This window comes from Micrasema longulum, unplaced genomic scaffold (genome assembly GCF_059751315.1).
Source record: "Micrasema longulum isolate JH-2025_06_02 unplaced genomic scaffold, ASM5975131v1 h1tg001246l, whole genome shotgun sequence".
Taxonomy (NCBI): Eukaryota; Metazoa; Arthropoda; class Insecta; order Trichoptera; family Brachycentridae; genus Micrasema; species Micrasema longulum.
In genome coordinates this window covers 276,490-302,083 of record NW_028278433.1, presented here as the reverse complement: position 1 = coordinate 302,083, position 25,594 = coordinate 276,490, and the positions used below count along the sequence as shown (strand labels likewise).

General features: G+C 30.8%; 1 protein-coding gene across 2 annotated transcripts in view; it reads right to left on the bottom strand.

The window, feature by feature from the left end:
- Positions 1 to 7,839: 7,839 nt before the first annotated feature.
- Positions 7,840 to 25,594, bottom strand: part of LOC148276294 (uncharacterized) — a 56,250-nt gene continuing 38,495 nt past the window's right edge. For both annotated transcript variants that reach the window (XM_088234471.1, XM_088234470.1), the window contains exons 6-10: positions 20,994 to 21,178; positions 16,164 to 16,270; positions 15,929 to 16,082; positions 14,399 to 14,800; positions 7,840 to 8,556 (exon numbers count right to left, since the gene is read on the bottom strand). In XM_088234471.1, the coding sequence (XP_088090597.1) occupies positions 7,968 to 8,556; positions 14,399 to 14,800; positions 15,929 to 16,082; positions 16,164 to 16,270; positions 20,994 to 21,178 (1,437 nt within the window). In that variant the 3' untranslated portion in view covers positions 7,840 to 7,967. The remainder of the gene's footprint in view (positions 8,557 to 14,398; positions 14,801 to 15,928; positions 16,083 to 16,163; positions 16,271 to 20,993; positions 21,179 to 25,594) is intronic.

Below are 25,594 nucleotides of genomic sequence, written 5' to 3'. Positions count from 1 at the left end.
TTTTTACTTCACAAGTCAACAGAGTTGAGAAAATTCGGAAAATAGGCAAATAGGCAGAATAATTAATGTTACGCAGTGTGTAAAGTGACCATTAAACCAGTCAATGACAGGTTATAAGCCCCGTAAATGCCTTGACTTTCATATTCCATTCTCAAAAACGTTTTCACTCTCTATTGCAACAAATTTAGATTTTTAAATATTTTTAACTATTATTAAATCCATGTTCACTGCGTAGGTAGAACACATAGCTACAGACAAATGGAAATTATAAACCTTGGGTAATTTTTTTTGATTAGATGGTTTCTCTCAGGTGGAAATCCTGAAAAAAAATCGATTGGAGGTTTATCGGCCTTATGATAGACTGTTTATTACATTATCCTGTCATATTTTAGGTGCATAGTTTAACTTTTAACAGGATCAATGTACGATGTTTATTTAACTGGTGACTTTTTACTCCAGTAGTTGATAGTCTCTATACTGGATCTAAAACATAAAACTGAACATCATACCTCCTATACCAATGCAGTGCCGTATACATCACTTGAAGCTAGCAGAAAAATTATATTGATTTTTTTTTTTTAATATCTGCATATTTCCTGGAAAATAAGCTATATTTCAAAAATATACTAAAAACCTATGTATGTTTTCCACTATAGTTAAGTTTAGTAAACAGCCTTCAAATATTTGCTTTTTTGTCCTCCAATTACGAATTAGTTTTGAATCGAGTACATCTTGTGTACCTACATATTATGCTTGTACATGTTTTACCTTTAAACTTTAACAATTTTTTTTAGGTACATTTGGTGGTCATATCGATTCAGTTTATTTTCGATAAGTTAAAACGAAACCAATATTTTTAGCTTTTATCATAACACAAAGCGTTTCATCTACATTCATTTGCATGTTGTTGATACTTATTTATTTTATAAAGGAATTGTACATGTGATATTTTTCAACAATTTTTTTTAACAGAATTCACAAAAATTAAACCAATTTTTAAATAAAAAACATTAGTGTTATAATGGTAAAAAGAATAATTAAAAATAAAGCTATTTTAGCTAGTATTAGAAACCGTATACAGAAACTGGAACAGATTCAGATGATTAAGCTTTATTTTCAAAAAAATACCTGAATAAAAATTTACTCTCATTTGGGAAAAAAATCACGTTATTTATTTATATGCTTTTTATATGAAAACAAAATAAAAATATGTATCAACGAAGTTAAGTTCGTATTTTCATCTTCAGCGTTAGAATAATGAGACACTCATTTCGCTAATTCACTAAGTCCTTTCGCAAATATCTTTAGTGCATTCAAGGTTAATGTCCAAGCCAAACACGCTTAACGAGCTGATATATGATTATCTCTTATATATGAGCAAGTATAGCACCCTGAGTAACCTTATATTTATCTCCATATAACTCTCGGCCTATGGACACGCCTCACAACACGCAGTATTACTATGGGAGCCTGGAAAAATATACCGAACAACCTTGTTAACGAATGTTAATCAATGATGATATCAGCTGAATTAACACCGATACTTAAAATTCGAAAACATGAAGAGGTGGTTCTATTTTTTTTTTTATATTTTCTTTATCTTTATAATACTTTTGTTTTTTTTCATTATAATTTTGAAAACTAGTATTTTCAAAACATCAAAACCATTTTGCACATCCGATAACATAGTCATTACTCAAAAATTGAGAATTCGCAGGAGAGCGTAATAACCAAAACAACATTCCACCAACAAGCTACAAAAAGTGGCTTGGTGGGATTTTAGTTTTAGTAAATATATAACAAGTGAATTTTTTTTTAAATTGTAAAAATGTTTAATTATGCTATTAAATAAATAAAATAAATAACATGTCTTAAAACCATTATTTTTTCATTGAGTTTTTTTTTGTTTCTCTAAGCCCTTTAAAGCAATACAAATGTGTCACATATATTTTATTTTTCTAAAAAAAAACTAGTTTAATTTTCAAAAAAAAACTTTCACGATGAAAATAGTTGAAATTTGATTTGTTTAAGAATAAACGCGTTCAAATATGTGATTATATAAGTACGTCATAAAGCCGTCACGCGAATCTAGAATTATGTCAATTTTATTTGCATATCATCACGGTGTATGCAATAGGTCAATTGTCATCGAAGTGCAACATTACAGTAGAAAAAAAAACGGTTTTTTATCTAATCATCATTATCATTTCATGCCTGTTCCTTAGTTGGAACATATATTTACCACATAGATTCTCCAGGGATATCTGTCGACTGCATCCTCCCAAGTCAGGTTCGCGTCTCTTAAGTTCTGATATGATCTGCTGAAGTTCTGACGTGACGAACAGTCAGCACTGAACGTCGAGAACCCGATTCCTTGTAAAGTTGGTAAGCGTAGTTGAAGCTCTCAGGGGTCATCCGCGGTACACGGGCATGCCAACCATACCACCTCCGCTTGATGACAGTTGTCACCGAAGTAGGCTGCGTCCGGTCGTTTATTATGTGTTGTAATAATGGATATATTTAATGTTCTCCAGGCAGCAATGGGCACTTACAACACTGGACACATCAAACTCCAGGTGCCAGGTCTGTTAACACAGAGATGCAACACGGCTCTAACGACCGAAAACCTCCGATAGACACTCTCCGACCACCATTGATTCCGGTTGCCTTCAAAACGAAATTGTTTTTCACTTAGAATATTTAATGTCAAACTATTCAAATTTCCACAGCTAGTTTTAAACAGTATTATTCCGTATTCATTTGTTGTATTTTATGTCGATAAAGTTATAAATAAAACAAAATATGTAAGTTAAAATCTTTTATTTGTTCACGCTACCTTGCAAAAAGCATTTGGTAAATAATAATTTTATATAATTATCATAACCACACGAAACAGATTTCACTACATAGTATTCATACTGTTAATGCACTGCCTGCTATTCCTAGCCGCACTCGTCGTTTTAAAAGCTGCCATTTTACTTAACACATACTGCCGGGTATTTTAAACTCTCGACCTTTTCGACGACTTGGTGTGAAAGAGTCAGGGGATTTCAGGCATCAAGGCACGAAATTTTATATAGTATATGAGTTTTTTGCAATATTGTTTTTTAAACCCATGCATAGAGAGTACCTTTTTAGCGTATCCGCACTGACTTAAAAACCACTGACTAGATAGTCAATTATAACCGCATCATCGGCATACTCTAGTTTGCTTAGTTTTTAAAAGGAGCAGATGGATATTCCTCGATCTAGTGAAATTGACTTCCTTAGGATGAAGTTCATGAGAATTATAAAAATGAACATTTTTTTTTCCAGTATGAAATTTATATTAGATTATGTTTATAAAATGTGATAAATTGATTTTTTTTTATCAAAATATAAGAAAAATATGCACTTAATTATTTGTAATTTATCAGAATGTCTTAAGTAACTATTATGATGTGATTATAATAACTTGGCTTGACGAAGGAATTCTCGATCCCAAAGTTTGCCACAGCAGGTACGGTATTTTTTGCCTCGATCGTGATCGCGTGGAAAGTAGTAAGCTTGACGATGGTGGTGTGATGAAACTGATACATCAGAGCCTCAATGCGCGAGCGCGTCCAGAGTGGTCGCGAGTGGATTCAGAGTGCTTGTGGGTTACCATTACTTCGGAGTGCTTACGCTCCCGCATTAGTTCCGCTGAGTCTTTTTCGTCCTCTCACAAATTACATATTTACTCTTGGTTTGCCCAAAGAATCAAGTTTTCTTATTTCAACATATATTGCGCTTAACTTCAATATTTGAAAGTGTTTTCGAACTTAGTTATGATTATTATTTTGTTGCTGGTGATTTCAATCTTTCCAATATTCAACGGATTTCTCTTCATATCTATAAAAGGTTAGTCGAGTTACAGGAAACAGCTAATAACTTGATCAAAGTAGTCATAAAAATATTTTTAATCAATAAAATTTTAATTTTACTAAAAATTTTTTTTTTTTTTAAAACTGAAAATAATATTCTCAACTTTGATTTTTGTAATTTAGCATAAAAAATAAGTCGTTCTTATTCTTTTTAAGTCTTTATTTCCTTTGAACTTCCTTTTAAGTTGTTTTCCATCCTGCGTTAGAAATATTCATATCTGATATTTTTACTGTCCATCTACGGGAAAATGGATTACCAATTACAAGTTTTGGCAAAAAACTACGATATAATTAATGAAAAATTGTTTCAAATTAACTTAATTTAACAATTTTCTGGCTCGCCGTTGGAGGACAACGTCTCCAGGTTTTCTAATTTAACACTTTGAGCACCGGCCGAATACACATAGAATTTACCATGTGCCCGGCCCATTTTTGTGAAATTTCATGCTTTATGAAGGGGTTCTTAAAAGTGTCATAATTATGAAAATACTAGGTTAAATCAATTGAAACATATGAGATTTATTTGAAATAATTAAATGAAAAAAAAATGTATGACGGTTTTGCCAACATTGGCCTTTATGGAGAGGAACATTGCGCATTGCAATCTTCGCACATATACTGGGCCTTACTCCTTTTTTGTGCTTTGTATCCCAGAGCCGTGTAAACACGTGATAATAATAACCATGCGTTGTGTCCCGGTCCCGTGTTTTCACGTGGTTTACCAGCAGCGAAAAAATACTAATAAAAGTCACTAGATGTCAATAAAATTTCCTTTTTTAGACAGCTTGTAAACCACGTGAAAACACGGGACCGGGACACAACGCATGATTATATAATCACGTGTTTACACGGCTCCGGGATACAAAGTGTTAATTGATGAATTTATTGTAACACGCATTTTTTTTGACACGCGTAATCGCGAACATTCATATTTCACTTAATTAAGTGACTTTTTGTTAAAATTAATGAGAAAAATAATAAAATTCATGCCAAATGGAAAAAGTTTCGTAACCTTCTTAATAACGATGAGTTTTCTCTGTAATGTCATCAGCAAAACTTACTTCTGGAAGATTGCTTAGAAAAATATTTTGTATCCAAATATAACAACACCAAATCCAACTCCAAGCAACTCTGATCATATATTAAAGAATGTCGAGGTAGCTCTGCTTACTCTAAATCCTTTAAGTATAAAGATAAAAAATATGACAGTGATCAGTCTATTTATCAAGGGTTCAATGGTTTCTTTAGTTCTGTCTTCAGCAAGCCTTCCACTTCTTATTCCGTAAAAAAATCCTGCACTACCATATTATGATGACGGCAGTTTAATATATCAAATAAAATCTTCTGAAAGGGTAACCTTTGAGTTTGTCCTTTAAATTTCCAGATCCAATGTCTGCGACATTACTATGAACCACAATTCATCTCAAACTATGCATTATATATAAAAATTTCAAATGAAATTAAATAAAACAAATGAAAAAAAAGACCCGGCATTTTACCGAATAATGAGTGACTAACATCTTAAAGACCTTAATGATCAATAAATATTCTATTTAAAAACAAAAGAAGCAATCTGTCAGCAAAAAAGTTTTACAGCAAATATAGCCTGTAAAAAGTATTTGGAATAATAACACAGTAAAAATCAATTTGTGAAATTATTTTTTTTAATTGGGTGTGGGAAACTAGAATATTTTAAAGATTATTAGCTTCATTCTACTGGTTTAAATTTTCAAAATACCAACCTCTGACATTTTTAGTCATGTCTCTTAATCCCTGCTTTCAGCTGCTGCATTTTTTAAGTTTCTTCTACTGCTACCACCATGTTATTTTCCCGTAGAGGTACGCAGAGAGGATAGACCACCACACACATTTATCCTTGCATACATTTCTAGCTTTTTTCACATTCACACATCTTGTTATACATGCCCTTCGGTTTTGCTTACTTTTGACATGACCGGGCTTAAGATTTTGGTTCATCTGATCATGCTACGTCTTCTTTAGTCGTCATCGTCCTACATTACTGTTCATTCTTGCCACATTTACTTGTTTTACCATTATTTTGTCATTCATTCGTTCTACATGACAAAACCATCTGAGAAATCCTTTCTTATTCATTATATCCGACTCAGATTTCCACTCTCGCTTATTTTATCATTTTTAACCCTGTTGTACATTGATTGCCCACGTATTCATCTAAGCGATCGCATTTTGACTGCGTTTACTCTGCTTTTACCCTTTTTCTGCTAGTTCCGTGTTTTACTTTGATACATAAGTGCTAAAAAATAGTTGTGCACTGTCAATATAACTTCGATTGGCATTTTATTTATCAATTACTGTGCTAACATGCCGTTCATTTTGTTGTTCGCATTTACTCTCCTTTCGAAACTTTTTGCTTTTCTTCTATCTCTTGAAAACGTGCTTTTCAGATACACAAATTTTTCTACTTGCATTTTTTACCTTTTTGATAATACAGCAAGGGGTGTATTTTCAATATTTTATTGCTATTTTTTTGTATCCTTTAATAGTTAGTAATTTTTGAAATATTTTTTTTTTCAATTACGTTAATTTATTTTGAATTTTACATTTTATCTCAGGCATTTTTTGACTAAGTGCGGCCAAGATCAATATTTCTTTTAAATTTACTTTATTTTCATGGTCTTTGATCATTTCAAAAAAATAGTAGAAAAATTAAAAAAAGGTAAACTATAAATATATTTTGGCATCAAACATACAGAAAATACACATTTTATATTAAAATAAAAAACAAACTATTTTTACATCATTTTATTTCAATAAACAATCAAATATTTCATCCTTAAGTATTGAATACAATTATAAATATTTATATAAATAAATACATCTACAGTACGTGGGAAAATCATAATTTACATAAATCTAGTAATATTACTAATTAATTATAGTGACAACATTATTAAATTCACATACTGAAACAACGAATCCTGACTAATTTTTGGTTACATAAATTTGAATTTTACAATTTTAACTTAATCGTAGTAACGAACAATTATAAACAACAGCAATTAAGTTTAAACTTATTCGTTTTTATTTTTATTATATTAACTACGAGATTTTATACAAATTAATTATTTAAATAACCGCCATTACATAACAAAGTCGTTGTTTTCTATTTAAATAATCCAGGAAGATCTTCAATGAAATTAGTTTTAAAAAAATCATTTTTTATTAATCGTGAAAAACGATTCTTTTTCATTCATAAATTTTGGGGATCTTAATTTGAATAGTTGTTTTTTTTTATTTTGAATATGAGTTTAAATACAAAAAAAAACACTTGAGGAACAAAAAACAGTTTCATTGAAAATTAATATGTAGGGTTAATTACACCCATGAACAACTTATATCTTTCAATTTTCTGACTCACTTGAAAGTCAGTTTTGAGTCGAAACACTATTATAATAATACTAACCTTTTTTCTTATAACACTTTCTTTATGTTTATAAATGTTGAGAAAAAATGACGTTCTGCGAATACCTACTGCTCAACTTAATTTTTAGAAAATAAAGAGTATGCATGATTTGAAATGTAAATATTTCTTTTTATTTGACTAGGAAAACATTAAAACAATGAAGTTATAAAATAAGGTTACAATTTATAAAGGCATATTACTTTTACTATCTTATGAGATCGCTAATTTATATTTAACGACAAAATTATAATTTATTTGTTGGAAAAAATATTTTTTATTTTTAAATAAACATTTTATAATTTTGATATTTTTACAAAGTGTGTTATTATTATTTATTAATACTTATAATATTTTAGGTATTTATTTTCCATTAACTATTTACAATAATAAATTATTTTTATGAGCAATAAAAAGATAACATTTATCTATGCAGTACGTGCAAGATTGTGATTCTATGGTATGTGTTATATTATCATACATTTTACGAATATTATTTTTAGGTCACATAATTTGAATACTTTAAACATTTTATTAATACCTTGTAGAAATCAAAATGATTGATTTTTATTTGCACTTGAGGAATCTCCATTTTTTTATATTTTTTTTAAATTAAGTTTATGTTACGAAGCTTCGACGTTATTTTCTGGGTTGCTCGCTTGTTGAAGCGTTGGTGTCTCCACTACAGCGGTTTGTGCAAGCTTAGGTCTTTCAGGATTCACGTACTCTTCGTCTCTACAAATAATATGCAGAACTGGCTGCGGAGCATTTATATGACTTGCGTAGTGCTCCGGAAGCCAATCGAAAGTGAAGGTGTTCGGTAAGCTTCCGTATCCTGTCAAAGCGCCGGGAGTTCCGGTAGGCGTAAGAGGGGCTGTGGAGATGTAACTTACTTCTTGGTACGCTTGTGGTACTTTTTGCAGGGCTGTGTCTGACCATGGTGGACTTGGATTCCAACGGTCAATAAAATCAGCCGGGTCTTCTAATCCTGGTTTGCAGGGATATCGATGCCTTTCACCAGAGTGAGTCAAAGCAAGCAGCGTTCCACCGCCACCGTCCACGATAACGTGTGATTGTTTAGCCGATGATATCTGTAAAGGCTCTAGTTTTGTAAGAGATTCAGAGCTCTTCCGTTTCCGATGATGCCTGATGCTGGGAATCGGTTCGCCATCTCTTGTGTCGCTCTGTCTCATTTCAGACTGCGGAACATATCTGTTTAAAAAAGTTTTAAAAAAACTCATTCAATTAATATATACTTTGTCGTAATAATTTCGATTTAGGAGCACGTTTGTGATTACATTTTTAAATTAAGGCCGCTATTCCTATTGCATTACCAAACATACACTTCAAGTTAAAAACTATAGTTCGACCAGTGCTAATTACTGAAGCAGTGCGGGCCCGGGTTTAAATAGATTTCTTATTTCAATTTCTATATTGTATGAACAAAAGTTAAAGCTAAAACTGGCCGATCACCTACTTAAGTTAGTCTGACTCTATGAAATGGGTTTTTTAAATCAATTAACGCTTACAGGTGTCTTCGACGCATCTTTAAATAATCGTGCCCAATCAATTTATTTTTCGTCTTAGGTACAATTACTGTAATTCTGCAAATTTAATAAAAGCGACGTGATACAAAACGAAATTTATTCGTGAAGATTTTTTCCTCTGGCAATGTTCGAAGAAAGTTCTCGGAGCATCTGAGAAACTCTTAAAAAACACGGCTCAATATATTACCTTTTAATCATATGCAAGCATTTTCTCATATAAGGCGTCTGATAAAAAATAATAAAATCATCAAGCGCTTGGCACGGTAATGAATATTAAGCGAACGGTGATAACATACATTCTCACTAGTGAAAATAACTATCCGTCAATCACATAACAACATATTGATGGATTTTTGACGTTTTTCATACTCTAGAGAGGGCCAATGATTTTTTTAAAAAACCATGCAATATACCTAACGGTATCTTAAAAGTGATTAAACACAAAATTGAAGTGGTTTATTTAAAAAATCTGAAATCGTAAAATCAGAAATAAATCATTTAAATAACAGATGAACTTTAAACACTATTAGGTATTTATTTTCTTATTTGAAAATGTTCCCACGGTAAAACAGTTTACATTAAAAAACTATTATCGTGTTTTTATCTCACTTTATTTTACGTTCTGTCTAAAAAAATTGGTACCTATACTGCGTGTTTTTTTTTTGCAACAAAAAATATTCGCGGTTGTACTAAAGATAAACTGATAAATCAAAACAGATATATGCAAACACTTAATAAATTATTACTCAAATTCCAGTTTCCTAATTTACAAGTGTTAGTTTAAAGAGTCAATTAATTAAAAACATCGAATCGGAATCATTAACGCATTAAATTATTTTGCAAAGATTTATGGCAATTTAAAAAATGTTAGAATTTATAAAAGCGTTAAGTCGAAACAGAAGATTGAAATTAGTTATTTACTAGCAGATAGAAGGACAACTGTTTTATTCCTATATTGTTTTTGTTATTCCTAGTAAATAAAGGTTATATTGTATTCCCAGGTGTTATCAGCAACTCAAAGTGATAAGGAGAATAATGACACAATATTTCTATAGTATGTACAAGCAGTGAACATACCAAAAATATAAATAATAATCATAGAAATCTAAATTTTTGCAACATAGGGGGAAACATTTTTGAGAAGGGAATATGGGAGTCCAGGCGTTTACCGAGCTCATGATTTGTCAGTGGCTGGTTTAAGTGACCATTTGTCACACTGTGCAACATTCACTATTCTGTTTATGTTTAAACATCCACATTTTCTCAACTCTTCCATCTGTTGATTTTTGTCAGAAGCCTTTGGGTAAGTCTGCCGCTTTTGGGTGCGTTGCCGGTGATCGGCCTTGAGTGTCACCTGGGGGCGTTCTGGTGCTCCAGAGGGTAGTAACTAACGTTTCCTATCACCGTCAACATAAAAGAGTTTGAACTGGGTGAGGGATTTGTATATTTATTTATTTTTCTCCTTGTCTCTACCGTGTAGACGATGAAGGTTTTAGAGCGACAGTGAAAAGGACATTGAAAGTTGTAAATGTAAATATTTGTTCGCGCTTTTCGTTACTGAATTTGGTTGGTAGAAGAAGAAATATAATTAATTTTTAATTTTGAAAATATGCTCGCTTGTTTGAGTGAATTCAAAGAAAGACATTTAGTCTTTAAAACGGATTTGGGTATGTGGTGGATGCTTTTAATGTTGACTTTTATGAAGTAGAAGAACTGAAACTTTTATCATCTGGGTGAGATTCATCCGGCTCAACCAATTCACCTACTCGCTAACGCCTAAAAACAATTTTCCAATTTTATGCTTCTTTTTTTACCAGTTAGTTGATTCAACAATGTTTTGAGTGTGTCCAAATGTTTGTAGACTGGCTGGATTTCCTCCCTAAGAATTATCTTCTAAAAAATTTTTCCTTCTGTGTTGCAAAAATTTTCTTCAAAATATCATTCATTGACATTATTTATCATTCAAAACATCAAAATACTTCACAAACATAAAACCTCAAAACCATCTAACCTTTTTAACTTTCTGTCACAGTACTTTTATATTTTCATTGCCTACTCTGGACGCTTGTTATATTCAGAATAATTACCACTTAGACTTAGAGTCGCAAAGTTCACTCATTCGATGTAGCGCAAATGCGAGCAAAATATAAGTGTGATGGCACTAGAGTGAGATAGTTGTAACGAAACGCATATACAGAACTTTGTGACGATAGCAATTCGCACGACGCGTGCGCATCGCTCCCTCGTATTTTTCTGCAGAAAATAGAGGCAGAAAATAAATACCTAGTTCATTTTTCAACAATTTAAAAACAGCTTTGTACAAAATAAATAGGATTTTTCGTAAACCTAATCGTAAAAAAACGCCATTCAATAATTATTTTTGCGTGTGAGCTGTGTCCAAATTTTCGTATTGTCCCAGCATTCTAACCTGTATGGTTGAGGCTGGTCGCGAAACTGGTACAAGACAATATTGTCTTATCTATTGTATTGTCTACTTTTAAACCAACTTTTTGAAATAAAATTTAATTATAAAATGCAAAAATGCATTTTCATATTTTTTTAAATAAAAAAATTATAATATACTCGTAGTATTTTTTAGAAAATACCTACATTGATTTTTTGTAAAAGCATTAATATTATGTTTGCGTTCTATTCATCGATACACTTATTTTCCAAAACTCCCATTTTAATTATCATCATTATCATTCCCTTTCCGCATCGAATGGTGCATAGGGCACTTCATTGGTTCACCAATCGCTGCGTATCTGGATCATTTTTGTTACATGAAGGTAAGATGATCTATCGTACGATTCAGGTACCAGTCCAGGGACTGTGAAATATTGTATTGTGAAAATACTCTTTTAGATAAATATTTCATGTCAACCATGTCGGGAATCGAACCCGAGACCCATTGCGTGGCAGGCAAACGCGCTGACCATTACACTTTTTAATAGTAGCAAATAACTGTGCTTGATAATGAAATCAATTAAAGATTCAAAGAAGTTTGAACTAAGTTTTGATGGGTGAAGCCATTACACTATTACAGGATATTGATTTAATTCTAGTAAACATTGTCTTTCATTAATTTGTGGGACGTGTTTGTTTTTCAGTAAAGTCGTATGAAATTAAAGCTTATATGAAAGTGCTAATAATGTATCTACCAACAAAACGTAATGCATGTACACCCCATGGTTAATTAAAAATATTAATTACACGCTGTTGCTAGAAAAGGTTGCGTATACCTGTCGAAGGTGATGTGAACGTTATGAATATAAATAAGCATCTTCAAACAATAAATAAATCATCCCGCCTGTCACATTTTCGTCATTATTTGTTTGTGAGGTAATAAAAAATGATTCTCCCAACAATTTGTTTGCTAAACCATCAATATGCTGTGATGTATTTAGACCTCCTGGGGCCACGTGTTATACTCGTTAAAATATTCATACTATAATAGTAATACAAATATAACTCTAAGGAACTCTGTAAACTAATCTCTTATCTTAACTACAAATGAATCGTCATCCTTTCTCAAGGAAGGTTTTGTATCTTGCAATAGGGAAATATCACTTTTTTTACATTTTTAAAGTAATGAAGGTCTATGAAATACAATTCTTTTCTTATTATAAGTAGCATGAAAAATACTTTTAAATTGGTAATTTTGAATTCCCGCAAAAATAGTCATTCCATTGGCCATGTCCCTAATACGCCACGATTCATGTTTATTTGTTTTTGGCCATTAAAAATTGTTTTGAACAATATTATGAATCTTGACGTCACAACAACCAAGGCCAAACACATGTCATTTTTCCAACAACGTATTTTTATTTTTTTACATTTATGTATGAAAACATTTCTCCAAATTTATTTTGGAAATACAATTAAGTATTCTAAATAGATTTCATATATTTTTATCAGTATTTGTAGTATATGATATTTCCCTCTTGGTAAAATATTAATTAACATTTTATCAATAATGTTGTTGTTTAAATGCATGGTTTTTATTTTTAACATTAAAAAAAAAAATTCATCCATTTCCAATAAACGTGCTTGCATTGACACACGTATACATATGCAAGACAATCTGGAATCCAGCTGCTGTCCGTTACTAAAATCGATTATATAATACTTAAAAAACAAGGAAATAGAATCCCAACCATCCATGCGCTCAATAGCTGCAAGACGTGTTGTTAATATTTATTTTCCACACCCTTGAGGTGAGTTCACAAAAATTGCGCTGTTTATAATAGTCCACTATACCTATAGCACACAACAAAGTCGTTTTTGTTACAAAAAACCTTTTCTCTTTTTACTATTTACAACATCCCTGTGGATTTTTATAAATACATTTATTTTGTTAACTTGCTTGCTCTTTTACTAAATTATTAATTTGCTGTTTTATTAAATTGCTTATTTCAATGTTACTGTCTTGTATTTCTGTTTATCTCTACACTTCACAAAATCAAAATAAACCTAAAAAATATTTTAAAATTTTGTTTACGGTATTTCAATAAAATTTACTTTGTTTTTTTTAAAAATTATCTATAAGATAAGCCATTACCTTCACAAACATACGGTTTTACGAGATATATATAATATTACATCATCGTTTATCATCTTGAATCAAAATTTGACTACGTACTATTTAATTTAATACCAGGAGAGTCAAATTTGCGAAAATATTCAGCTTTTTTATAACAGTTCTTTAATTTAAGGAAAGGGTCCTTTAAAAAAATGAAAATAAGTTTATATTAAACAGTTTTAAAAAAAACAATAAATTTATTGGGGCTTTTCTAAACTAAAAATTAACTTGGTTTTTTTTATATTTTAGTTTATTAACATTGTTTTTTTCACGTATATTTATTATTTTCATTTTATTGTATTTAATTTTATTCAATTAAATTGTTTTTATTTGGTTTCTTTTCATTACTTTTTAAAATTTTATCATAATAATTTTATTTTTTTAATATATTTTTTTTATTTTTTTTTTTTATTTTATTTTTTTTAAAAATATTATTTTATTTTATTTTATTTTGTTTTAATTTATTTTATTTAATTTTATATTACTTATATTAAACTTCATTTTATTATAAATATTTTATTTTGTTATAAGTCCGAAATATTTTATCTTCTGCACTGTTAAATCAAAAGCTAAATTTGAATCATTGCTAAATTATTTTTGCATCATCTTCTGTTAGAAAAAATACTATCGACAGGCTTTATTTAAATCATAGTACTTTTAATTGGAAAAAACTAAATTAAATCTGGTTTGGCTAACACATCTCTTACTACGAAAATCACGCCATTCTTCCATAGAAGTAGATAAAGAGGTGATAGATACCTCATGCGACTATATGTACGTACGTTCTTTCGCTCGCACGCCACTGGCGACATTCGTATGTTTCATGTTGACCCTTTCACACACTTTTGACATCGTACCTTACAATTTAATTCACCACTCTTTGACAAAAAAATGGCGGAAATATAAATATTTGAATTTGACAAACCTTTCGTGGCTGTTCGGCGTATAGGAAGAAGAGTGTCTCGAATAGTCCACTGGACCTCGCTCCACCATGGAGAGCTCAAACCCAAACCCCTGGTTCATGTGATGAACGCCATGTCTCAATACCCCCGGAGTACCCTGCCTCGAAGGATGGATACCCTGAACCTCGGTCCCGTGCTGGTCAGATCCGTTTACCATGTGATGGTGCACCATATCATCGTTGGAGTGCTGGGAGTAAGGAGACTCCTGGTTGATAGTGTAGGGAGAAGGTGAGAAATTGGAGAGGGAAGGATGGTAGTAGTTAGGTACTTGGGTGTCGTAGGCTAACCCGTACTGGAGCTTGCTTTGTACGCTGTAGTAATGATACAGCCAGGAGTTTGCTAACATGATTGAAGCCTCGCTTTCACTGCAAAAAAAATAATCCATGATCTTTGCAAAATGATAATTCATTTTTATTTTCTAATATTCATCTAAAACCCAACCTTCCTGACAAATTTGAACAAACCAAAATTGTATTGTTTCCTGCTTTACGCTCGTATTACATGAATCAGAAAATGGTACTAGATCTTGTGCAAGATTTGACGTTATGAATATTGTGTCATGTAATACGAAAATTGGGTTAAATTTGTTGTCAGACTCGAAAAATTAGAACACGAACTATTTTTCAACAAATATTAGACTAAGATCTGCGCTCGTATATGTGCGCGCACTTGCCGCGGCTGTAATGCTGATAACAACTGTCAATGCGTATTTGTTGTTGCCTGTGACACTTCGCCAATGACAATCGCGACTAAGTTGTATTAATTACCCCGCAATATATAGTTAGTTGTGAGTAGCTCTGTCAGTAGTCACAAGATATCTCGTTTTGTCAACTGTAAACTGCTCTTTCCCTGTCATGGCCTACACATAATTTTTAATCTCAGAAACTGCCTTATATAAAAGAACCAAAAAAATATTCCGAGATTTGGCGCAAGAATTATTGTACAAGACATTACACAAGATTTTAAGCAAGACCTCGTATCCTCTTCTGACTTACGTAATACGAGCTTTCACAAATTTCGGCCACTATCAAAGTCTCGGTCGAACTTTTCATAGCGATAAGTAGGAAATCTGCTTTAATTGTACACTAGTACCTAGTACCTACTAAGGTATGTTTCAAAGATTATAATTATTTTTTATAGTTTCATTATCCGCACCCACACCCATAGAGCTTTGTACTAGTACTCCAATTGCATCGTATTCAAATCATTTTTGCAACAGGAAATGTAAGATAATCAGTCTGACACTTCAGATGCCAGTTTTGTTCATTTTATTTTATGTTATTCATTTCAAATTTATTTATCAAAAAATAAATAAAAATATTTTAAAAAAACGCCTTAAACGTGAAAAGCAGGTTAGTTCAAAAAATAAAATGTGGTGTGGGACAACAAAAACACCAAAACCTTCCTGTTGAAAATGCTTAACAAGTCCGCCAAGATATCAATGTTTCTCACAGTGTCTTTGAGTAACTTGTATTATAATATTAAATTATTACCTTAAAACTTGGTTTGTGCAGACAATAACGGGTTGTTGGTTATTTTCCATGTTATCTTTAACTTGTAAAACGGAATGAACCCATAACCATTCTCCGGATTGTTTTTGGAGTCTCAGTAACAGAATACACGATCTTTCTTGCTCTGACTGAGTAACTAAAATAATTTAAATACGTTTGAATAATTACATCAAAAATAATTATATGATGTCAAACTAATGAATATTTTTTTTCTTACTTAATCTATGTTTGGATTGCGCCTCTCGCATACACTCCCAGTGTAAAAGTTGATACCATGAAACACCTTGCAGTTCAGACTTTTCCCATCCAAGATACCATTCTCCACTGTAAATCAATATAAAATTAATTATATAATAATTATACGAGCAGATCAAGATAAATAAAATAATAATAATAATTTTAAAACGGAACATTTAATTCTAAATGTTCTTCTAATCTTTGTTATAATTTCGAAAATTCAAAGATTTTATTTTTGAAATATGGATGTCCCAACGTTTACAGAATTAACCATCCAATAACAGGTCTACTGACATAACAACAATAATCAATGAACCAAAAATAATATGTTTATAAATGCGTTAAATTCAATTTGTTCATGGTAACGTATCTTAACACCTACGTATGCATCTTAATAGGTATGTAATATTTATAAACTTAATACATATACGTATTTAAACTATGTTATACAATTTGTACAAATAGATTACGGCCGTTTATAAATAAATAAACGTGAATACCATGCAAAGCCTTCACTCCCACATTCCCGGTCTCAAAAATGATCTTCTTTTCTGTCAAATATTGTTCAACTTTGATAAACTCTATTGACGATAAAATCCAGGCAATAAACATTTTGGCAATATAATTTTTTTTATATTAAAAAATAAAAAACTTCGTTCATTTCATAGTGGTACTGCGAAGTGATATATTTTATTTCTGGTACCTTAATTTTGGTGCCTAAAACAAGGACAAGTCACACATCCTATTGATGCTAAGTTATCTATTCTATGTGTTTAACTTTTTGTATGAGATTTTTGGTACAATGGGAGACTACAAAACAAAAATTTATTTCAACCGGCCAATAAAAGTTTTGGAAAAAAATAATTAAATAGCTCTTTTTAATTGAACTTGTAATAAGTTAACATAAATAAATTAATATCATTACAAGTCTTCAATAAAAAAAAATTAAAGATGAGGAGATTGTAAAGCAAGTTAGGAGTCTATGTTTCCTTATCATAAATAATATCTGCCACTTTTAATTTCAGATCATACATTTGACCTGGATCCTGCTTCACAAAATTGCAAATAATAAGTTTGATTCCCCATAACTAATTAATCTTTTTATTATCGTGTCTCCTCCAACCAACCAATTAGATGATCGGATATTTTACATATTTCCAACATTAAAACAAATTATCGGAAATATTCAACCATGCACCGTATTCATTTAATTTTTATTAATAAATTTCATAAAAAGTACATGTTTTTTTTTTAATTTTGTAAAACATTTATCAATTATTTTAACAGTCTTGATATATTTGACACTCCATATAAGGTATAAAAGAGAACTAACACGCTTGATTCTGAATAAATGAGAAAATACGTTTTGTGTTCTTTTTAGTGTTTTTGCTCTTTATTTCTCGTCATCAAATCAAAAATTTCACGCTCCTTTCATTTATTCATCCTTCTGAACTCATCATCCCTTTCCGTCTTTTTTTCTTTCCACTATTTCTTTGATTTGTTCCTATTTCTTTTATTTGAATTAATATTAATGTAACTCATTATTTTATTTTTGATATAGTTTAAACCGTTGCTTTATTTTATTACTATCATGTGGAATACATGTTATTGGATGGCAGGCGCCATTTTTTTTTAATATTCTCTATGTTTAAACGTTTACCCTATAAATCTGTTTGTATTTTACATATATGAAATCATATAAAATAATATCTGAAAAATATGTTGTCAGCGGAAAAAGGAGAAAATGGGATTTTAGACTTTTGAAGAACGTAGAATTCATCATTGACTAAATTAAGTTAATCACTTTACACACAAGAGTAGCATTCACCATTTTGCTTTTTGGTCATCTATACTTTCTCAATTTTCCACGTGTTGATTATCTTCAAGTAAAAAAGCCGAGACCTTCATTGCGGTTGGGTGAGACTCATGAGGTCACAAGTAATAAAAATATTATTCAGATACCTATAAATCTATTTCAGATAATAATTTTCTTTTCAACCTGAGGCTGAACCATTTTTATTTCAAAATTGGGTATAACGTACATAAAAACAGTACCCAATGAACTAAATAAATATGAACGTGCATTAAAATAAAAGGTCACGAATATTTGTATGAACGCGTAGGTACGCAATTAAGCCAGGTGACCTCTTTTTTTTACAAAACGAGCTATAAAATTAAATTACTTTTAAAACCTCTGTAATCAATGCTGGGTATTCGTTGCATATATAGCGAGGTGCTTTAAAAAAAATGTAGTGTTTAATCATTTCATATTTAATCATCAAATTAAAATATAAAGATTGATGGCACGTTATTTTATAACTTAATTAAAATAATCACTTTTATTTAAATATTCCGCATACATGATTTGAAATCGGAATTTATACTTTCGAAACAAACTTATAATGTAGTTGAAAAAAAGCTCTGGTTAATTTCTCTAACTCCAAATTGAAATATGAGGTAACAAATAAGGTCAATCAATCGTCTGTATTTATTGAGAAATTATTCATATTAGTAAACTACATATTTCTCAATTTAAACGGGAGTTAAAAATTATTATGAAAATAAAACTTTGTTATCAGTGTTACACAATTTTATTCTTTTACAAGAACACAACTATAGTTTCGGGAGAGCACTCCTCCCATCGACGGGTGATATAAAACTAATATAATAAACACAGAATATTGTTCACAATGTCATTGAATCTAAACAAAAAATAAACAGATTAATCAGTGAAACTTAGAGCAGGGGGTTTTTATTCTTATCTAAGGTGTTGGCATATGAATGGATGGTTATCTTAAGTACAGATATGAAAACATGGGCAAAACATTAAGTCGAATTTATTTCTTAAAATTTAGCACATAAGTGGAAGTTGCAATAAGTAAGTCTAAGATTTAATGTGTGGGAAGACATCGCTCGGCTAAGAGAGTGTTAACAGACGCGGGTCTAAGAGGGTGAGTGCGGTGAGGGTGGTCGCAAAGGGAACATAGTCAATAAAGGCGAGGGGTGGTTGAATGTGTGATTATTAATTAGATTGTTTTCAGAATTTAAATTTTTGTGAATTTCTATAATTTCTAAATTATTCATATTACTGCCTTTGTTATTTACTTGGTGCAGGAGTTTTAAGGTGTGATTATGAAATGAGTGGTTACTGTCTATTATATGATTCGCGAATTCCGAGAAATTATTATTGGTCAGGCAACGGCGGTGTTCGTTTAGCCTAGTTTTAAGATTTCGCGCTGTTTGTCCAATATAGACTTTTTTGCATTCGCATGATATCTGGTAAATGCCACTCTTGTTTAGCAGCTCTGTTTTTGACTTAGAATTAAATAGTGATTTGGCAATATTATTATTAGTGTAAAAAGCGGGCAAAAAACTTATAACACGTTCTTGACATTTTTATGACAAGATTGACGTTTTGTTGAATTTATTCACTTGAAGTTAAGAAAGCCATAGATATTTTATTAACGATTTAAGCTACAACAAAAATCACAATTAAAGATAAAAGTGCTCACTTGAACATGATTTTTGAGAATTTTAGTGGGCAGATAACTAACGCAACTTAAGTTGAGGCAAACAAACACATTCAAAAATACATATTTATGTATTTTTTTAGGCTACCGATGGCTGCAATAGTGTGTTTAATAGCGAGACTTGCGTTCATTGGACATGAACATCCAAGTAAAATAAAGGAATACCCATAATACTTATGTCGACCTCTTGGTGTAGTAGTCAGTGCATTTGCCTACCTGGTAAAAGGTCTCGGGTTCAATTCTCGATATGGTTAACATTAAATACTTATTTTTACAGGTGTTTATGAACTAAAATATTTCATAGTCTCTGGACTGGCAACTGAAACGTAAGACTGATCTTTTTATTTTCATAAAGATACGCTGCGAATAATGTACTAATGCAGCACCCTATGACTATAAGCCTGCGGAAATGGAATGATGATGATGATGAATGCTCTTATGGAGCGACCTTTTAATTTATTAGATATTTTTATTTTTGTTTTTTACCGAGGGTTAGGTTTTACACATTGATTTACAAAACAAATAATTATGGGGTTGTGGCATCTCCCATGAATGTTGGTAAATAGGGGTCAATTTCGGTGCCAAATCATAGTACATACAATAAGCATTTTTTGAATTAAATATTTCAATATGAAATATACGAAAATAAAATTAATGATTATTATTGCTGTAATATTTTTTTTTTGATCGGCCGTTCCTTTCATCGGGCATTCATTCTAAGTGGAAAATTCCAAAATAAACCATGTGACCAATTTTAAAAACCAATTTTAAGATGACATGTACTGTACAGTGAAATCGAATAACTTATTGCAGATAAATGTATAGAAGTTAATGTTAACCTCATCCACGGAAGCCAAATACGCTAACTACTACACCACGATGTGGAAAAGGTTTTTTTTTAATACCAAGTCGATTTTATTTTTAAAAATTATAAATAAAGTAATTAAATACAATATAATATGTACCAAAAATAAGCATACAAGCTATACGTTTGAGTGGGGTGAGTACTGTGTTTGTTTCAACTTAGGTTGCATTTCTATATGGGGCCTTTGATGTTTTTTTCAACTGTCAGAGCTGGATGACCCGGGGTTAATAATATATCACTGTTATCTCTTGAAATAATTTATCATCACCTGTACCGTCATTGTGGAAATATTGCTTTTTTAATATTCTTATTGTAATTACCTTCCAGATGAGTATTTGTAACAGATAGTTTTTTAATACTAAATACATAAAATGAGTAATCCTTAAATAATTCAACAACAATTCCGATAACTTACTTTTTGTCGATGTGCTTGATTTTCATATCCATAGAATGAATGGTAGTGAATACGTTAGTTGCTCCTTGCACCACACATTCCCTGGTCTCCGGCATGGCGACGGGAGAGCATGCAGCCAGGAACACGGGCTCGTTCCTGCTGCAGAGGGGGAGAAAGGACAGGAAGTGGCCTCGCACCAGTACTACCTGGGGACAAGATAAACATCATCAGTGACCAGATCAGACTTCGGAATGATCATGCCTGCGGCCAACATGGGCTTGTTCCCGCTGCAGAATTACTGTTATGATTATGTTTCGTAAGCTTTAAAGCATAATGTAATAGGATCCGCAAAAATAATATTTTTTCAGTTTTTGTGTGTGCTACACCCGAGCATCGCGCAATGTGCAAGACCGCCAATAGAGGGCGTTGTCAGAACGCTATAAAAGGAGAATACTAGAGAGATTGTTCTCTTTTCCACGCCAATAGACTCCAATCTAATGTGTGACGTGTATTTTATTTATTTTTTATAACAAAAAGTGTCTCCTCCAGATCAAATAGACTATCTGATATTTTCTATTTTCCTTACATTAAAACTGATCATCAAAAACATTCTACCATCCCTCGTATATGTGAAACATATAACAAAAATTTTAACAGTTCTTATAAATTTTACACTACATAGAAAAGGTACAGAAGAGAACTAATAGCTTTTATTCAGAATAACAGAGATTAATTAGACGTTTTGTTTCTTTTTGCTTTCTATTTCTTGTCATCACATCTAATGTAATTTTCCGCTCCTACTTTCCTTCATTCGTTCTCTACGTCCTTATTAATCTCCTTACTTTCTTTCCCACTATCTTCTTGTTTTGTTCATATTTTTCATTGTTTTCAAAAATATAAAGTTACTTAAAATAAATAGAGATTAAAATATAAAAATTACAGAATATATAATTAAATCGGAAGATATAACATTAAAAAATAATTACCAATGCAAAAAATAACAACCTTATTATGGAAAAACGTATTGGGTCAGGTTATCCATTTTGTGCTAGAGGCAAATTATTATTTTTTTGAAATTTTATTTGCATTTCTTTCTTCATTCGCATTTGTTTATTTTATAATATATTGTATACTGCACACGTTATAAATATAAAAATCTTCTTTTTAAAAAAGCTTACCCGGTAAGGTGGTTTAAAATATTTATTATTTTAAAAAATTAACAAAAAATTAATTGTAAAAGTTTATAAAAAAATATTCTTTTAATCTATTATTTGAATTAATAGTTAATTTATTTTCTATATTGTTTATACATTCGTTGCTTTATTTTAGTATAATTAAGTAAATACATGTTATTAGATCCTACTATTTTCAAAAATACAAAAAAGAAAAAGTCTGATTGATTTTGACAGCATTTGGATAATGTTAGTAATTTTTATTTCGGAGCCTCAAAAAAATTTACCCCAAAAATTGACAATGAAAATCGAAACTTTTCGAAAATTTCTTCATACTCGTTTCCGAGCCGACGCAGTCTTGCGATTGAAGAATTTACAAATTATTTCTGTCTACCCGACGCACTTTACTCAATGAGTATAATTGTTTTACAAGTGTGAGCTCGATTTTCTTAGTTTAATGCAAATGATAATAGTAATAAACGATACGTCGATACGGCATTAAAAAAGTAATTGCATGCTGATCTAACTTAAATGGCGATGCATTGGTAGCAATTTTGCAAGTCATTGCCACTTCGAATTCTCAATTTAGATAAAATACTGTTGTCACGGACATGAATCACTGTGACAGCTTTTATTTTCAAAAACCATTACAAAACTTAGTGCATTCAAATTCAATATAAGGACAAGAAAAAAAAACAATTTTCTTAGCAATGCACAAAACTAATTCTGCTTTCTTTAGTTCTCCTACCTACCGTATTAGTTTAGCAAATGTACAGTTATAAATTAAACATTACAAATAAGTACTTGTTTTTACAATTTCTCGATTGTCTTTTTTTATCAGCCAATTATTTAGGGGCTGGTTTTTTGCAGCTATTTTTCCTGAATCAAAACATTTGGAGTTACACGTATTGTAGATACTTAAGGGTCGAGACACCGCCGACACGAGAATAGCATGAAACATGGAAGTCCAGGCATTTACATAGCTTTTGACTTGTCATTGGCTGGTTTGAGTAGCCACTTTACACACTGTTGATTAAACTAACTTTAAGAAGTTCAAAAATTAGAAAATTGTTTTCAGGCATTACCTAGTAAGTAAATTGGTTCAGTTAGATGAATCTCACCCACATGATAAAGGTTTTAGTTTTTTTACTTCATAAAAGTCAACAAATAGAAGAGTTGAGAAAATGTGGAAATTTAAACATGGGTAGAAAGGTGAATGTTACACCGTGTGTAACGTGGCCACTTAAACCAGCCAAAACAGGTCAAAAGCCTTATGAATGTCTTGATTTTTGTATTCTCTTTTCAAAAATAATTGAAGAGTTAAAAGTAAATATTATGGAAATATTTTACATTAAGAAAGCTTTAAAAAATAATGTTCCCTTGATCAATAATCAAACAAACTTATAATATAGTCCTTTATACGGTGTTCCACTGTAATGGTCACCCTATAAAATCTATTGAGCATATCCTCTCCCTCCATCCCCTCTAATTTTTTCATTAATTCTCGAACAAAAGAATATTTTCATTATTTAATCAGTTCATGTTTGTCCTTATCAGTGCATATGCTTATTAAAGTGTATGTGCTTATCAAAATGCATGTCGTGTTGGTTTTTTATTTTTGTGCAACAACTATGGTGAAGGTGTATAGTGGGTTTTGCATGTTGGTTTGCATGTTGGTTTAATTGGTGTCCTGACGAAGAAACGGGTACGCCTCAAAACCGGTAGACATAGAAAAGTCGGTAAGTGGTTATATATAAATATTTAATAACATTTAGATGTAATATATCGTTTTTTCTTATATGTTCTCCCGTGATTCTCTCCCTCCATATATAATTAATTACTAAACTATTTTTGCGTTTACCACTTAACATTTATTCGTTAAAGTATGAAAATTAACCTCGTTAAAAATCGTGATGCATGATTTTGTCATAAAAAAAGTTTAGTTATGTGTTGTTTGGTTACCTAATTCAATTATTTGACCCAAAAATTGAAAATACTTGATGTTGATAATGAACATTAAACCAACATAAATTGAAATCGTCATTATTTTATTAAGAAGAAACGCCGCAGCGCGCCATCTCACACTTACTTTTCTTTATACAAACGTATTCCCGTATTCCCTCAGTTATGATACTAGAGCAGTTATTTTTCTACGCACTAAAGATTTCTTGGCGTGTCTTCAATTTTTTTGCCTTTTTAATGAATTGTTTCTTATGGAAACAAGGGTAATCCAAAAATCCAAAAAAGCACCCAGTTTTATCAGCCAAAAATATTTTCAGAATATAGTCAATTCTGCGGATAGAAAATATATTCAAGATTATTTCTGCATTGTGTTCTCACCGGGAATCGACCCCGGATTCTTCAGTACGTGAGTCAAGTGTCGTAACCATTACACTGCGGAGGCCGCCTTATTATTATTCTTAAATCAAAAGTGATTTGAAATAAAACAAAACTTTTAATTATTTGTAATACCGTTTCAATAGTCGATATATGTACATAAAAGCAGTGTCTAAAAGAATCAGATAAACTTTATAGGAGCAATATAAGACTGTAAGATATACATCTAACTAAATATATTAACGCCTCACTTATCGTACGATATAAAGATAATATGAACTGACGTTAGTGATTGACAGGCAAACGTTTAAATTTATTGAGCCTTTTTATTATGCAGGATCAGTACCAAAATAAATGTTTTTATTTGAAACAAAACCGATAAATCTGGCCGTATAGATGATTCATAGATTTTTTAATATGAATTATTCATTTGTAATAATTAAATTCATATTTGCATCATAAAAACTATTTTTCTTTGTCTCACTAAACTTCAACTCCCGTTTAAAATTAAATTCCGTTAATTTTTATCATTTTTTTATTTTTGTTCTTCTACAGACAAAGATAAAGTGGATTTATTTATCATTGCTTTATATACATAACCTTAAATAGTGAACTTATTTGAGAATGGAATATAGAAGTTTAGGCGCTTACAGGGATTGCGACCTGGTATTCTCTGGTTCAAGTGATAACTTTTAATACTGTGTACGTATGCCATTCGCCAAACGTACAAATTTCTTAGAATTTTCCATTTGTTGATTTTTACGCTTATATCAGATTAATCTATATATTTCTATCATTTTATTTATTAGTGTGTACACGGCACAAATGCCTTTTACAAACATAAACATAAATACATTTAACATAGCAGTGTTCTATTACAAAATTATGAAATAATATAATAACAATATATCTATACATATTGCACAGTTCTTTTATAGACTGTTTTATATAATAAATTTGGAATTTTAATGCTTAACATATTAAGGTAAAAAAATAATAAAAAATAATAATAATAATAAAGATAACGCGGTTTATTCGAAATAGCAAAAATATTAAATCATTGATTTGTTGGTGTTGTTGCAATGTATATTGAATGCCCTATGTATAATACTA